Genomic DNA, 17,378 nt, shown 5'->3' on the forward strand with positions numbered 1-17,378 from the left:
GTATCTGTCCTGCATGTGGGCAGGGCTTGCTCTGGGTCTAGACAAAGGCTCAGGAAGGAGGCTGCCATTTAGAAGTTGAGCTGATGTGCCCTGAAATAGTAAAATACAAGGGAATAAGATGGGGGTGCTGAGAGCATCTGCTGTTTGCCTTTTGTTTTATTCAATATCCACATGATTCCTTTTACAGAATGTATCTAATGCATTTTGAATTATGATATAAAATAAATGTATTAGCAGTTGCATGAACAGAAGGTGGTGAGAGCATAAAAGGAATCCCACTGTCCCCAAATATTCCCAGTCTTAATTCTCCATGGGACAGAGGGAATAACTGCCAACAGGCATCCGTCTCTGGGCTCCTTTTCTTCTGTCTCCTGGCCTCCCTCTTTCCAAACACCGGACAAGTTTCACATTATCGTCCACTTCTTTGAATAAGAAACCCACCGGTTTCTAACTAACAGAGATCCCAGAGGTGTGAGTAAACAATTGAGAGGGACGATTGTACCGATAGCAAAAGTACTTTTTAGGTTCCATGTTGTACTGGCTTCTCTCTTCCAATGAATTGGTGTTCAACCTTTCCTTGATCACGTTGATACTTATTGAAGGGGCAAAAAAAATTGTATCTATTGCATGCTTAGTGTTGGAAATATATTCTGCTAAGTACTACTACCTGTTACAAGATATCATTTACAAGTTGGCTGAATTTGGCAAATAAGTGTTTCTGGCTCTCGTGCCAACCTCTATGTGTCACTATGGGCAGTGAAAAAGGAAAGACTTCCAATTTTGTGGCTCGTATAAAGCAGAATCTGAATCCCTTTTTTTTGTATGTTGCTCAAAACAGGCAAACATTTGTTGAGACATTTGAGATGAGTCAATATCAATTTAACGTTATGAAATAACTCACTTGCAAAGGATCGTATAAAGAAAAATTTAAAAATTCAGCTTACATTGTCATTACCCTAATACATCATCTTTCAGTTATTCTATTCACTTCCCTCCAAATTCAGTTTTGCATACATCTTTTTTTCCTTATTTCCCCATGTGTACAGGATACATTACAAAGGATGCAGAGGCAGGCAGCATTGTTTCCACTGTGTATGCACATCACACTAGAAGTTATTCCATGCGTACGTTACGGAGGGTGAGTGAGACGAGAACAGCCATCACTGGTAGTCATGAAGTTGCCTGCTGCCCGCAGGGACCCATGACTTTTTATGCTGTTCCATAGCTGCTCCATGCGTGCCATTTCCAGTGGGCAAGACTTCGCTGTGCGTCTGTCTTCAAACTATTTAATAGTTGGAAATTTGCCTGCAGTGCCGTTTCTGCAGCTTCTGTAGGGTGATTTGGGGTTTGTTTGTTTGTTTTTTAATGAGAGAAGGAAAACTATACCAACTGCTGAGTCTGGAAAGAAAAAAAGTTTAAGTATTAGAACCAAGCTTCTAATTAGTTGGAGAATTTGTGACTAGTGATAATCACTGCTCTTAAAATATAACTGCACTTGATCACTGTCACATCCTCAAGAGGTATTCCTATGATGCGCTTCAGTGGGGCGTTTGATCTCTGGGTTTCGTTTGAGGAAATCTAATAGTAAATAATGAAATCAACATTCATTTTCTTAAAACATATACGGTCATGCGTCGCTTAATGATGGGGATACATTCTGAGAAATGCACTGTTAGGCAATTTCGTTGTTGTGTGAACATCATAGAGTGTATGTACACAAACCTAGATGGTACAGCCTACTACACACCTAAGCTGTATGGTACTCATCTTATGGACCACCATTATATATGCAGTCCATTGTGGACCGAAATGTCGTTATGTGGCACGTGACAATATTGTTCCTCTATATGGATATACGAATACTTATACATATATATGATTATTTATTTATAATGGTTGTTCTCTTTATTGCCATCTGCATGTTACTCAGTTGTTGTTTTAACATGTAGGAGTGGGTTTCTGTATTTAACAAATAGCATTGTCTGAAAACCTAGAGGAGCCTGCCTCACAGTAAGTGATGGGCTTTAAAAAGCTGATGGTATCACTGCTTTTGAAAGACTGTAGATCAGGGGTTGGCAATCGATGGCCTGTGGTCCAAATTTGGCCCCCTGCCTGATGTTACAGATACGGTTTTATTGGCACACGGCCATGCTCATTTGTTTACATACTGTCTCTGGTTGCTTTCAAGAGTTGAGTGGTTGCAACAGAGACTGTATGGTCTGTAAAGCCTTAAATATTTACTCTCTGCCCCTTTACAGAAAAAGTTTGTCAATCCCTGCTCTAGACTATTGTGATGGACACTTTTCCCATTAAAGGGTTTTACATGTTTACTTTCTATAAGGGTGTTGGCCCATCATGATGATGAGGAAATATAACATATGTAGAGTGTGTGGTGTGTGTAGGCGTGTATTGTTAGAGCTTCAATGCCCTCTTTTCCTCTTATTTTTTTTCTCACTTCTGCTCGGCTCTGAATTATGTGAATGACCTTGGGCAAGTGACTTTACCTCTCTAACACCTATGACCTTTACCATTTAAAATAAAAGCCGAATAAATTAATTGTAGAATCCCTTAAGGCTTTATCATAATGTGGAGTCCTTGTATATCTATCTGTCTATCTATCTATCTATCTATCTATCTATCTATCTATCTATCTATCTAGTTTTTACATGCAATATTCCAACTACATTTCAAAATTCGAACACAAAACATCATGCAGTCGGAAAAAGATTTTGTATAATTCAACAAGGTGAATATATTTTATTTCATAATATGGGGAACCATTTCACAAGGCAGTGAATAGCTTGAATATAAGAATTAGCTAGGACCGAATGAAATCCTCTGGATTAGATAAATGAGACAGACTCTTATCTGAATTCTACAGTGAATAAAAGGATAAATGAATAGATAGTTTACAAATAGTTTACAGTTTATCAGACTGATAAACAGGTGATCTCTACAATTCTCTTTTGACTTTGTAACTTAGCAATTATTCTAGGGGAGAAAGAAATGGGGGTGTCTCATCTTGGTGTTAGAAGTATGCTGTCTTGGTATTGTAAATAGTCAAAATGGGCCTTACTTTTAAGAAAATGTAAAGCAAATATTATTAACTCATATATTTAAAAGCATTATTTCCTCATGTTGTTCTCATGAATTACTTTGTTTCATGTTTCATAATGTTTCATACACTAGATGATGATATTCTGGATTATTATGTTTACGTCTAAGGTAGGAACATTTTTCCAGGGCAGTAAGTAATAATATCGTGAATGAAGTAGATTAAGGAAATGATGAAATACTTAATGCTAGTTGACCTTCATAAAGTTGAAATTTCTTTAGAAGAGGAGATGATTTTGAGTTTTTCCTACGAACTCAGAATATCTGGAAAATTCAGGTAACCACTTATTTTCAGCACATAGACATTCAGGTGCGTCATTGAAACCGTGAATGGCTCTGATTGTCTTTACACATTTTAATTTTTCTCTTGCCTTGAAGTGATAACTAGTGTGCAAACTAGTTTCCCTCTCAGCTAGGTCTGTAGCAACTTTTTGTAGGTTAAGGATTGAATCGTAAGAGGAAAGGGGATTGCGTTGAGCATCTCATTTCAAACCAAGAAGAGCAGCCCTTTGATTTTGCATTTCCCTTCACAATCTTCTTTTGATTTATCCATTCCATTTGACATCATTTAAAACTGAAACTGAAATAGCACCTTACAAATTAAACCTAAGATTTAAGAGAAGGCTGTTGTTCATTCATCCATTTGTTCAGCAAATGTCTACTGAGCACCTTCTGTGTGTGAGGCACTCTTCTCAATGCCGGGAATACAGAAGTGAACAAAACAGATAAAATCCTGTGCTCATGGAAGTTTCATGACCGTGAGTGGAGGCAGGCAGCAAATAAAGTCTATAATAAGCCAGTTGGTAATAAGGCCTGTGGAGAACAACAAAGGAGGAGAAAATCATGGTGAAAATATTTTTGGTGGGAGTTGGAAAGAGTGTATAGCTCTTTTGGATAGGGAGACATCTGGTAGACTTGCAGTAGGTAAGGAGCCAGCCATGGGGATACCTGGGTTTTCCTCTCCAAGAAATGGCATGGCACCAGTGTGGCTAGAGCAGAGGGGTCAGGTGAGGACAGAAGGAAAGGTGGTTTGGGAGACAATGTGCTGTAAGAACTTGCAGGACATTTGGGAGCATGCTAGCACTTTGACTCTGAGATAGGAAGCCATCAAGAGCTTCTGAGCAGAGGAGAGACAGGCATGGCTTGTGTAAAGAATAGCCAGACTGCTCTATTGAGAAAAGGCTCTAGGGAGGCAGCATCAGAGCCAGGGAGCATTGTTAGGAGGGCTTTCTGATCATCAGGCAGAGATGATGGTGGCTTGGTGCAGAGTGTCGGAAGTAGTGAAAAGCAGTTAAATTCCAGATATACTTTGAAGGTAGTGCTAACAAGATTTGCTCAAGGGATATGAAGGCAAAAGAGGTGTATGACTTCAAGGTTTGGGTCTGGGTAAGTGGAAGAAAGGAATTTCCATTTCCTGAGATGGAGTGGGGGGGGTGGGAGGGGTCATGATTTTGGTGTTAGACACATAAGTTTCAAGTTGCCTTTGAGATCTCTGAGTGGAGGTGACAGGAAGACCCTTGATTTCCTGAATCTGAGTTCAGGGGCAAAGTCTATGTTGAAGACATGCATTTGAGAGTCATCAGCACAAAGTTGTTTTTTAAAGCTGTGACTGGATGAGATCCCTAGAGAGTGAGAGTAGATGACAAGAGAAGAGGCCCCCAAGTTCTGAAGCTGCACGCTCTGCTGTTTAGAGCTGGAGGGATGGGGAGGAACCAGAGGGGGAGACCGAGAAGAGAAGTAGCATCTCGTGGGACCGAAGGGAAATCCAGTAGTGAGTGGTGTCAAGTGGGGAACGTGTTTCAAAGAGAAGACAGTCATCAGTGATGTCACATCCATATGGACAATCAGAGTGGGGTTTCTCAGATGGCTCTTCTGAACCAGCATAGCAAGGAAGCCTGAGTTTCATGTGCCATAATAATAGGAACAAGAGTTTTCTTCCTTATGTAGAACTAAGTAATGTTTAGACCTCTTGCCTTGTTGCCACCAAGGTGCAGTATTTTTCAACTTCTGGCCTGCAGATCATCTACTTCAGAATTACGCGTGTGTTTTACATAAAAAATACATATATATAAAGTATATTATGTATGTATATTTCTGGGCCCCCCTCAGACTTACAGAATCAGCATATCCCAACGTAAGTCTTGGGTGCCCCAGAAAGTTCCTCATGTTGATTGTTTAAGAACCACTTGATCAACAGCATCATATAATGTCCTTTGGATTAGCCACTTGCCTAAGAAAGCAACTACGAAATGTTGTCATTTTTAAAAATTAAGCAACCAACCAAATCTCCAGACCTTATATATCTTAGAGAAAAGCAAGCGAGTTTTAAAAATAATTCATGTTTCCATCATTCCAAAAGCACGAATGAACCTGAGAGTAAAAACATGGGTATTTTTCCTCCAGTCTTCTTCTTTTATATCAAGTTAGGTATAACTTCTTTGCACCTCTGATGCAGATGGTATTATAATTAGAATTATTGACAACGTTTTCCTGGGAAGGCGTCTTGAAATGAAACCATCTGTAAATCATTTGTGGTGAGTGGCATCTACACTTGCTCAATTTATGGCAAAAAATGAAGGAAAGACCCTCTGGCTTCGCACATGTTTAGTCATCTAAGTGTAGATATTTGAAATGGAGATTTGTGGAGTAATAATTCCGGACCTAATCTCTCTCCTGACAGCTGAGAAGGTTTTGGTTTATGTGATAAACCAGAAATGGTGCAATTACAAGAATGGATGTTAACTGTCTGTCATCCAATTTGTAATGTGGTTACAAAATGGTATAGTTCGTTTTTGCTGATCTCTGCTGCTCTTAGCTGATGCAGGGATCAAAAGCTCCAGGGCCACTAAGATGAAAACAAGTACTTGTGTGAGCTGGATTTCTATCTTTTTCTTTACAGAATTTTCAAAGGCAATTCTACTTTGCTTCCTATTTAATGTCAACCAACCTAAATTGAATTTTACCATGTTTTACAGAAATTTATCAATTTCAGTACAATGAAAATTTGACTGGGTTGTAGTGGTATGGAAATACCTTGAAGGATCCTGCTAGATTACCAATATGGCCCAAACACATTTATCTCATTGTTTTGTATACTGTATTTTAATTTGAGGCTTAAAAAGGGATCTTCCTTAGTATTTGTTTTCAAGTTTTCTACATATAAAGGGCAGTGGTCCAGGTATTGACCATGTAGTAAGTACACGTACAAAGATGTGGGTTTTCTTGTCATCCTTGGTACTCGGGCCACATGGTTCATCTTTCTACTGGGATTTCAGATCCATCTGCACCACCAGCTCCCACCAACCTCCGGCTTGCAAACTCTACAATCAACAGCGACGGGAGTGTGACCGTGGCTCTTGTTTGGGATCTGCCCGAGGAACCAGATATCCCAGTGCATCACTACAAAGTGTTTTGGAGCTGGACAGTCAGCAGCAAGTCACTAGTCCCAACAAAAAAGAAGCGGAGAAAGACTACAGATGGGGTAAGTGAGAACCAGAAGGAAGGGGGGCATCTTCTTGCAGGGGTATTTGAACTTGAGGCAACTGAGCTGAAAAGTGGCTTCTGCTGAGCTAAGAGAAGGAATGGATGAAGGAAAGGTTCCCATCCCTTGTGTTTTGACCGAGGAAGTTCAGAGAATGGAGGACCTTGCCCACTGTTTTGCCTTTGACATTTTAGGTAAAAACAGTTGAGTTTAGTCCATTGACCTACTCGTATCCAAATGGCTGTCACAACTCCAGAAATGAAAAGAACGAAAGTTATCTCCATCTTATCTATCTAGCCATAGAATATGATACAGTTCAAAATGTCCTTAGGGGCTGGCCCTGTCGTGTAGTGGTTAAGTTCGTGCGCTCTGCTTCAGCTGCCTGTGTACGCAGGTTCAGTTCCCAGGCATGTACCTACACCACTCATCAGCCATGCTGTGGCGGTGACCCACATATAAAATAGAGGAAGATTGGCAAAGATGTTAGCTCAGGGCTAATCTTCCTCAAGCAAAAAAGGACAAAGATTGGCAACAGATGTTAGCTCAGGGCTAATCTTCCTCAGGAAAAAAAAAAAAAATACTTGACATTTAGGTCTTCTTCCTTTGTTTTGTTTGAGATCCTTGTAAATCAAAGAGCACATGTTCATGGCTTTCATGTTGCAAGGTGTTTCCATCTGTAATCCAATCAATGGAATAGTAAACAGCTTAGAAAATGCATTTTGACAATATTTTTCTTGTTGATTAAAAGAACTTGGAATGGTGTATTCTCCAGATGCAAGAAATAAAATCTTGACTGAATTGTTTTCTGCAATGAGATTTCTGTCATAATGAACATTTTGCATCATACGAAATGCTTGGTGCCTAGAAAGGAGTTATTCAGTTTCTTTTCAGTATACGTTATTTTATCTTGCTGTTGTAAAACTTACATAAACACCTTTCCCCCTAGTTTATAAAGTTGAATTCCATAAATAAATAAATACTTGAAAATTCTCTAAAAAGAATAGCAAGACTTTTTTTTCTTTTTTTTTGCAGTGAAGGTTCCAACATCTGTGCCACTTAGAGTTATAAAACATGTCTCCAAAAGTCCATATCACTGATAGCTAGCTGTGATCCTATTTTGGTTTTATTTTAAAGAAACTTTCTGAGCGTTCCATCTTTTATTTTGAAGGACTTTGCAACAAGTGATGATTGGTAATGCATGCTTAGCTCACAGAATAGAGCTGGAAGAGCTAAGTTTGTGGAATCACAGGGATGGAAGGCAAAATGTGATGTGATGAAATGCTGACAGCCCCCTCCACGCACACACACACATACCCACACACACAGGCATGCACACACTTGCCATTAATAACCAAACAGCATCAAGGATTAGTAGGGAAGTTTCCAATTTATTTCTATTATGTATCACTTAAAGGATACTTGAACTGCAAATATAATTATAGTTGCTAATCGGCCCAGAGTAGCCTAAATCAGGAGTTACCATCTTATGAGTGACTTGCATTTTTGGATCCCCTAGAGGCAAGCTATAGGTCATGTGGATCACTAGAGTTCTCAGTATTAAAATTTGACCAATTGAGGATTAAGACTAGAAACTGGAAAAATATGAAAGAACATGAGAAATTATGAAATTTTCTTCTTGGGGATCAATGGCTTCCCATTTCCTAAGATACCATTCTAATGGTATCCTTGGTAAATAAGAGGAGAGGGAATTTTCAAGGAAACACTCTTTCAAAAGTGAATTTTATCTTACTTGTTTGAAGATAATAGTTTAGGGAGAATGATATGCAGTCCAACAAGAAACTCTAACTAAAAGACATTGGGAGTCAGTGGTTTATGCAGACACAGCATCGGTTGAAAGAGGAGGAACGTCCGTGAAGAGGCAGAGAGGGTTTCTCTGGAGATGCTGGGTGGTGGGCTGCTGAGAGCTGTCCCGGCCTCACCTGGAAGAAGGGACCACAGTCTAGAGTCTGACTCTCAGGCTTCCACTTCTGGAATGCAGTCATGTCAGCCTTCCAGAGCTGACCAGAGGGAAGATGGTCGAGTTCTGATAATTAACCCCTCTAAAGCCAGAATCGTAGAATGATGCCATCTATTAATTTACAGTGAGCATTGTGCACACAGTTCTGGAATGCCCATGAAAATCATGTTCTTTTCTTGAAAAGAGATCTCACATACCTGAAATTAGGAGGAGAATGCTTATAGATGATTGTGGAATTTAAGCGAGGACGTTACTTATGTGATTCAATGTCAGATGATTTCAGACCACAATACTCTTAATATAGCACATTGCACCCGTAAAACTGGAATATTCTCCACTGGAAAGCATGTGCTTCTAACTGCCTGCTGTTTGTTGTTGCATTAATGGTGGATACATTTTTTCCTTCCTAAACGTTAATACCACCAATTTGACCTTTTATAGACTAGTCTTCTTGTAGCCTAGGGGCCATTTGTTATCATCACACATGCATTGTGTTTTGACAAATGTTTTGAATTCTAAGAAAACAACCTTATTTCCTCTTCAATTACAAGTTCTTACAAGGGACCTCACTATACAGTTATCTGTAAGCCGTGGAAAAAGCACTAGATTCGGAGTTACAAGACCTGTGTTTCCATCTGGGTCCCACCGTCAATACCTGATTTTCTTGGATACGTCACTTGATCTCTTGGTCTTAGTAGAATTTCTGTCTGACTTCAAGCTATTGGGCAAATTGTGTTGTTTTGGCTTACTTCATTTAATATTGAGCATCACACACAGAAAACTGGGTGAATGCTTGATATATTGGCAGAAAAATTCTTAAAGCATTTTGGAGGTTGATTTTTCCTACAACTTTGGGTGGAAATTTACTCATAGAAGATTTGGAAGAAATATCAAAGAAATACAATTAATGCCAATTCATAATTTTTCCAAGCATGTGCCAACATAAGCCTCTATTAGTTAGTTACAAACAACTCTCTTTTCTCTACAAGATGATATTGAGAAAAATGTGGGGGCCAGAATTATGCATTTCCATGCTACCGGAGAGAATCCAATAATTGGATTAGGAACACAATTTCAGAAAAATATGTTTTGGCCTTTCTATGAAATTTATTTCGGTCCATGGTAAAACTGGATTTTCAGATCTTAAAGATGCAGAAGAATGTGTGATCTTGGAAAATTAAAGGCACACATAAGGTAGAAGTTGGTATGCTTCGTGATGATATACGAGGTCTTGCAATGAAGATGAGAGCTAGGGAAGGTTTGTCATGGAGTTCAGGTATATATTCTCTTCATTCGCAGTCTCAAAATTTGGTGATCCTGGAGAGACTCCAGCCAGACTGTGACTACAGCGTGGAATTGCAGGCCATCACGTACTGGGGGCAGACGCGCCTGAAGAGTGCGAAGGTCTCCCTTCATTTCACGTCCACACACGCCACCAGCAATAGTAAGTGACCTTATAGTGCTTCCCCAGCAGTTTTTCACCCAGCCAGCAATGACATTGAGACACCACGGAGAGGTGGTTTTTTATTTGGAATCTTTACATGGTAAATCTTCTTACCAATAAAAAGGTAACTGTGTGCTTTGGACTATGATGTATGAAATAGTTTTACCTTCGAATTTTTTCTATGATTTTTATCGATTTTATGTGTAATATTTTAGTGTCATAAATGGAAATTTAACAAGAAAGCTTATGTCTCATTTTAACAGATTTATATATTTACATAAATTTGGGTCTTTCTACATATGCATACATGTTTTTAAGGAGAATGCATACAGTTAAACTGTTGTAAACTGTTGCTTCCCTCCTGAAAATGTGACGTGCCCATTTTTGTTGGTATCCACAGTGGTTGTGATTACGGCTTGAAAGTCTCCTGAATTCTCCATTGACTAGAGTGACTAAGTCATTCCCATATTGATTTTCCTTGTTTACAGTTTTTCTAAACTAGTGTGTTTGCCCTGAGCTGAGCAAAACAAGAAGAGGGTCTTATATGACACTTGTATCTGAGCCAAAACATGAGTTACCGGACTGGTCTGGCTCCGTGCAGAAGTGGGGGCTGGTTAGAGCTGCACTGGAAAGCTTCTGGCAGGGTTTCCAGGAATGGATGGATTACAAGAGAGCGTGAGGGCACGGGCCACTTGTCCCGGGGCTCCAGTGATGTTAATTCCTGAGGTACCTCTGTGAGCCCGTGGTATCTGCCTTTCATCATGGCAGTGAGCCTGATTCAGAAGGGGAAGAGAACAGGCTAAAAGCTTGTCTGAATTTAGGAAAGGCAAGGCCAGCTCCGCAGAGTTAGACGCACTGATTGCTCACAATTATCTCCTACCACCTGGGAAAAGATAGGATCCAAATAGACAGGTCTCTTTGAAATGATGCTTTCAAAAAAGTTCTTCCTACCTTTTGGGAAATGGTCTCTTTGGAGATTAAATGGATTTGAAAAATCTACCATTTCTATGTAGGAGTCTGGATACAATACAACTTTTACCTAAAAATTCTCGCGGAAACATTTCTATGTGTTTAGTAACTTCATTCATTTTTTATTCCAGTCATTCATTCATTCATTCATCAAACTGAAATGTATGCCTATGAATTGTGACATTACTGTGTCTAATGATGGAAATATTATGTTATACTATATAATACTACAAACGTATGTACACTATATTATATATATACCACATGGACCATGTGTACACTATGTAGTATATATGTAACATGTACTTATATGTGTGTGCATATACACACATGTGCATACATATACACATGCATGTACCTACACATATGCAAATATACATGCACATACACACATGCACATACACATACATTATTGCCAGCACTAGACACATTTTGATCTCTGCCTTAAAAGTGCTTAATGTTGGGCCGGCCCCGTGGCTTGGCGGTTAGGTGCGCGCGCTCTGATGCTGGCGGCCCGGGTTCGGATCCCGGGAGCGCCCCGAGGCACCACTTCTCCGTCCAGCGCGAGGCCGGGTCCCACGTACAGCAGCTAGAAGGATGTGAACCTATGACGTACAACTGTCTGCTGGGGCTTTGGGGGGAAAAAACTGAATAAATAAAATCTTAAAAAAAAAAAAATAATATCTTAAAAAAAAAAAAAAGTGCTTAATGTTGAATTTGGGAGACAAACCTGTAAACATGATTACACAGAGATCAGTCCGTTGCACGCACAGCTGTAGGAACGGTGGAAGCAGAGGGAACTAACATGATGGTGGGGAACAGGAGCCACAGTCCTCACTGAGTCCCGAAGAAGGAGTGCACTGTGGGCTCACAAGGCACGGGTGTCATCTCACGCAAATGCAGCAGTGTGCGTGAGTGCAGAGAGCTGGAAAAGAGCATCATCGTGTGTGCAGAGAGCTCCGTGTGGGGGAAGATTGGAGGAGGAGCGGGAGGCGGCTCTCTCCCTTGGAGCCCTCAGTGAGTCGCATGGATTTCATAACCGTCCATGTGCTGCTGACTCCCCGTGTGTCCCAGCCTGACCCTCCCTGAACTCCCGAGTCACGTATTCAGCTGCCTGCCCAACGTCTCCACGTGGATGATCAGCGGGTACTTCACATGTAACATATCCAAAACCCAGCTCTCGTTTTCCCTCTCACACCTGCTCCCCTCCAGGCTCTCGCACCACACATGGCTCCACCATTCACCCTTAGGCTCAAGCCAGAGATCCAGAGGTCAGTCTTCATGCTTCTCTCTGCTTTCTCTCCAGAAATCCAGCTCTTTAAATAGTCCCTTTGTCTCTAATTTCATGTATGGATGAAATGTAGGATCTGTCATATTCTTTCCCATCTTCAGGCCATTGTCACCTCTTTTTTATAAAAGTAAAAGTCTCCTAATTAGTATTTCTATGTCCACTCTTTCTTAAATATCCATTTTGTAGACGGCAGCCAAAGTGTCCGTTAGAAAATATTAATCATATTACAGATTTCTCCCTCTTCTGAGTTCCACTCTCAAGATTGTCACCTACTCATCTTCTCTTTTCACTTCTCCCCAAATTTCATCCTTCACTGCTTTCCCCCTTATTCCTCCCCAACTTCCTTCTAAGATTAAAATGCTTTAAACTTCTGCTTCACCCAAGACCCTTCTTTTTTTCCTACTAGTGGCGGAGATTTCATCTATTGTGTAAAATAAGGTTTCCTTTGAATCTCGTTCTGTTTTTTCCAATAAACAACATTCCTTCCCCATTAGAAACTGGTATGGGATTGCAGACTCCCATAATTTAATATATGTTTATTCCCACAACCAAAAACAAGGAGAAGAAATCCAACCTCAGCTTGCCATTGTTGAGGTTACGTCACCTAGAGCCTTGTCGTGGTCCGGCCCACAGACAGAGCTTTGATGGGACTCTGGGTCTCCATAGCACATCTAGGGCTTTCTCTTTCTTCCTAGGGCATCCCCACACGACCTCTTAAACTCGATGAGATCCTCTTTAATTAGCTCCTTCTCCCTTCCTCTCAAGTATGATTACAAACCTTTTTATCTCAACTTAAACCATATTGCACAGCATAGTCTGAATTCCTCCCTCTCAGAAAGCCACACATGAGTATAAACATATCTATCCCTTCACCCGTGTTTACCTTCTCCTATCTTGTGTAATCTAAGGTGGAAGCATCCGTCCTTTTGCATATGGTAGACTCCGCTATGTCTACACTATGTCTGTGGGGTTCTGACCCATCCCTTCCCAACTCAGACAACTACATTCACTGAACCAAAATCTCATCTAGATCAGAGAACATCGATTACCTCTCTTTGTGCCCACAGCAGCCATCATAGTCCATAAGCATTGCTCCAAAAATATTTGTGAAACCAAATTAGTCAATTATTCCCTTTCTTACCTACAACCTCAGGCAACTTCTCTCCATTGGAGAGGATCATTCTGAGTGTTAAGGTCATTTTCCAGTCATCTTTTAAAATCAGATAATGTCTTGCCTGACCAATAAAGAGGTATGATAGTTAACATATGAAAGACCACTCTATTCTGAGGATTAACTGATTCTTCTCACGTGGGTTCAGAAAAGTAATAAAAGAAAAGTAAAAAAAGAAGTAATAGTACAAAATACCTGTGGTAACACATACTGTTTGGGTCTCAGGGTATCCCAAAGAAGAGATTGGCTTTGCAAAGGATTATGCAGGATATAACTGAGTATTTTTCAGGATTTTATGTCCCAGTGTTGATATATAATCTCATAAACACTACTATATGACTTTTACAAGAACACTGTATATTTCATCATGAACCAACTAGAAGTAAAGAATAATTAAACTTTATAGTATAAGCAAGTGAAATTATATTTTACAGGAAAGAGAGTAGTAAATGTCAGCATATAAATTACTTTTTGAATTTTATTTTTCCAAGTCTGCAGTCTTGCTAGGTGTTTTGATGATAAATATGTCTGCACAAGCAAAGGCTGAATGTTCATGCAGTTTTATAAAAGGGTCCCCTTGAAGGAGGAGAGACATAACGCTGTCTTGAATGGAAATGTAGCTCGTTTTTTGGAGGCAGGAGGAATATTTACAGGGTTGACAGATTCCAAATGTTTGATAGTTACCTTATACAACTGAGATATTCTTCTAGCTCTCCAAAATAAAAATGGTGTGGAGAGAAAATACTCTGAATCTCTCCATCTGTAAAATTCATCAAGATTTTAACATCTGAAAAAATAGCCCACTCAATTCTCTTAACTTTTAGGACTATTAAAGAATATAAATCAGACCTCATACCTTCTCAGAATATGCTAGAAATGATTTTATTCCATTTTTGTTTACTACTGAGAGTGGAGGACACACTGTCAGAGTCAGGGATGCACTTCCGGGACTGAAGTCTGCGTCTCTCTCCTTTACGTGGGGCACACCTCAGCAACACTACGTGTTCATGTATTTCTGCACATGAATCATTTCTATAAAGCAGCAACGATTCGATCTTGAGATATGTAAAAACATGTTCCTACATCTATAATTAAAAATAAAAATTTGCATATGATATAAAAGAAAGTAGGAAGACAAAATTCACATAGAGGTTAAACATAGCATCTAAGCTTCTGTCGTGGTTATCTGCTGGTGAATTCTCACCATCACAGATTATTAAAGGAATGAAAAACAAAAATGGGCCTGGGACAATCTTAAATCCTTAATTAGTAATAGGTGTAACCAGCAGGATTCTTTCATGGTGTCAAGAAAGGCACAAGTTTTGGCCAGGATCCCTGTGAATTTCTCCGTTCTGTCTCAGCCTCCTCCTCTGGGCTCTAAGCTTACTGTGCTATTGGTTACCCTGGCTCTCTACAGGGTATAGTAGCAGCCTGTGATATTATGGTTTAGTAAAATAAGAAATAGATATTTGGTCTTTGACACTCTTCCTGGCACAGAGCTCCTAAAACTCTTGAAATTTCCTAAGTGGTGAGGGCGATAAAGGTGTCTTTTGTTATGTTAATGAAGTGACTTTTGGACTGCACCTAAGGAGGGGTGCTGGTCACCAGATTTGGCTGGTCACCAACCGATTCTTGAGGGTTGGAACTTTCAGTCCCACCCCCCTGACCTCCGGGGAGGGGAGAGAGGCTAGAGATTGAGTTCAGTCTCCAATGACCAATGATTTAATCAATCATGCCCACGTAAGGAAGGCTCCATAAAACCACAAAGGACAGGGTTCAGAGAACTTCCATGTTGGTGAACACGAGGAAATTTGCAGAGAGTGGTGCCCTGGGAGAGGGCGTGGAAGCTCCGAGCCCTTCCCCCATACCTTGCCCTATGCGTCTCTTCCATCTGGCTCTTCCTGAGTTATATTGTTTTATAATAAACTGGTAATCTAGTAAATCAAATGTTTCTCTGAGTTGTGTGAGCTGCTCAAGCAAATTAATCGAACTCAAGGAGGGGATCATAGGAGCCTCTAATCTATAGCCAGTCAATCAGAAGCACAGGTGACCACCTGGATTGCAATTGACCTCTGAATGGGGGGGCAGTCTTGTGGGACCAAGCCATTAACCTATAGAATCTGATGCTATCTCCAGGTGGACAGTGTCAGAATTGAGTTGAATTGTAGGACACTCAGCTGGTGTTGGAGAAGTGCTTGGTAGTGTGGGAACCCCCCCACCCTACACACACACACACACTCACACCCCTACACACACACACACACACACACAGGAATTGGGTGCAGAACCCTTAAGCACGATAAATATTTCTCAGTTATCCAAACATTTATTTGGACTATTTAAAATATTCTGAATATAAACACGGGTAATATAAGTATCCATTCTCTTTTAATGAGATCCATTGGATAGATGATTCAACACGCATGCCAGTAAAAGGAAAAGGAGACAGTTGATGCAGTTTTTCTTTGGGGTCTCCAGTTTTCCTTTACTAATCCTGCCTGATCCCAGGTCCAGAATCTTCTCCCCATACATTCTCATCTTTCCATCTTCCTCCACCTTCCCAAGAATGCGAACCTCACAGCTCTATTAGAAAAGTTTCCATAACACGTTTCTTATCAGTATATGCTTAACACAGCTTAACTTATTTTCTCTCAAAGGGCTACTTGGAATTCAGAAAGCAGAAAAGTCTTGCATCAAAGGGCAGAATTTCTAAGGATGTGACTTCCAAAATCAACGAGTGGCTAAAGGAGAGATATGAGGCAGGGGAAATTTTGCTATCCTCATTATTAAACAATCTAAATTATCACCTTGGTCTCCATAAGGAGGCTGTGCTTAGTCATTGAGGAACATAAGCTTGACCTGAGATGGCCTTGGGATTAAACTGCTTGAATTGGATGAATCCTGACTCGATTCTTAATATTTTCAGGTCCTACTTCTTCTGTCTTTAACATGTATATGCTAATTCCTCTTTCTCAAGGTCTGCAAACTATGGCCCACAGGCCAACTCCAGCCCACTGCCTGTGTTTGTAAATAAAAGTTTATTGTTATGCGGCCACAGTTGTTTGTTTACAGACCATCTATGGCTGCCTTTGTGCTATAATAAGAATTGAGTAGTTGGGAGAGAGACCCAAAAATATGTACTCTCTGGCCCTTTACTGAAAAGTTAATGACCTCTGTTCTATTTCATAGGATGCTTGTATGGATATAAATAAAATGGTGTCAAAGCTCACCAAGCAAACCAAAAACCACCAGGAACACACCTGGAAAAAAACTTAGGTTTATTGCCCTTGCTGCAACAAAGGAAAATGGACCCCGGAGAAACATGTTTGAATCCTGTGTCAAAGGATTACTGTGCTAAATAACGTAATAATAACATAAGTAACATAATATAACATAAGTAAATAACTTAAATAACATAACATAAGTAAATACCATAAGTAAAACACCCCACACAACCCAGACGAATAAGTATTTGGTAACAGCTCTAGAGCCGTTGATTCATAGATTTCTTCATTTCATTTCATTCGATTCATGCTTAGAAAGCAACTTACTCTGTGTGTCCCTGAGTGAGGTGGGGTAAACCCAAGGGAGATGAGAAGAAGGTTATTTCTCTGGAGGAGTTCAAGGTTGAGTTGGAGGAACAAATTAAAGGGAAAATAGCTATTTAAAATTGGGAAAATATGGGAGCACTGAAAAGGGGTCTGTTTCCGTTTATCCTGGGAAATCTTCACCAAGGAGAGCGTATAGGAAGTTTGGAAGGACAGAGTGTTGTAACAGGAGCACACAGAAGTAGTGCTGGTGCATTCAGAACAAAACGAATCTGAAACATTGTTACGAAGGAGCCCAACAGATTTAGGAATCAAGAAGGCACAAAAAATGTAGCTAAATTAAAATGGCAAGGTAAAAGGAACACTGAAACTAGAGCCAGAT

The 17,378-nt window shown here is 40.1% G+C and overlaps 1 protein-coding gene across 3 annotated transcripts in view; it reads left to right on the forward strand.

The window, feature by feature from the left end:
- ANOS1 (anosmin 1) overlaps positions 1-17,378 on the forward strand; it is a 189,651-nt gene that overhangs the window by 147,616 nt on the left and 24,657 nt on the right. For all 3 annotated transcript variants that reach the window (XM_087426605.1, XM_004440765.3, XM_087426606.1), the window contains exons 7-8: positions 6,390-6,595; positions 9,873-10,017. In XM_087426605.1, the coding sequence (XP_087282731.1) occupies positions 6,390-6,595; positions 9,873-10,017 (351 nt within the window). The remainder of the gene's footprint in view (positions 1-6,389; positions 6,596-9,872; positions 10,018-17,378) is intronic.

The sequence above is a fragment of the Ceratotherium simum genome, chromosome X (genome assembly GCF_057802395.1).
Source record: "Ceratotherium simum simum isolate JZ-2026a chromosome X, ASM5780239v1, whole genome shotgun sequence".
NCBI lineage: Eukaryota > Metazoa > Chordata > Mammalia > Perissodactyla > Rhinocerotidae > Ceratotherium > Ceratotherium simum.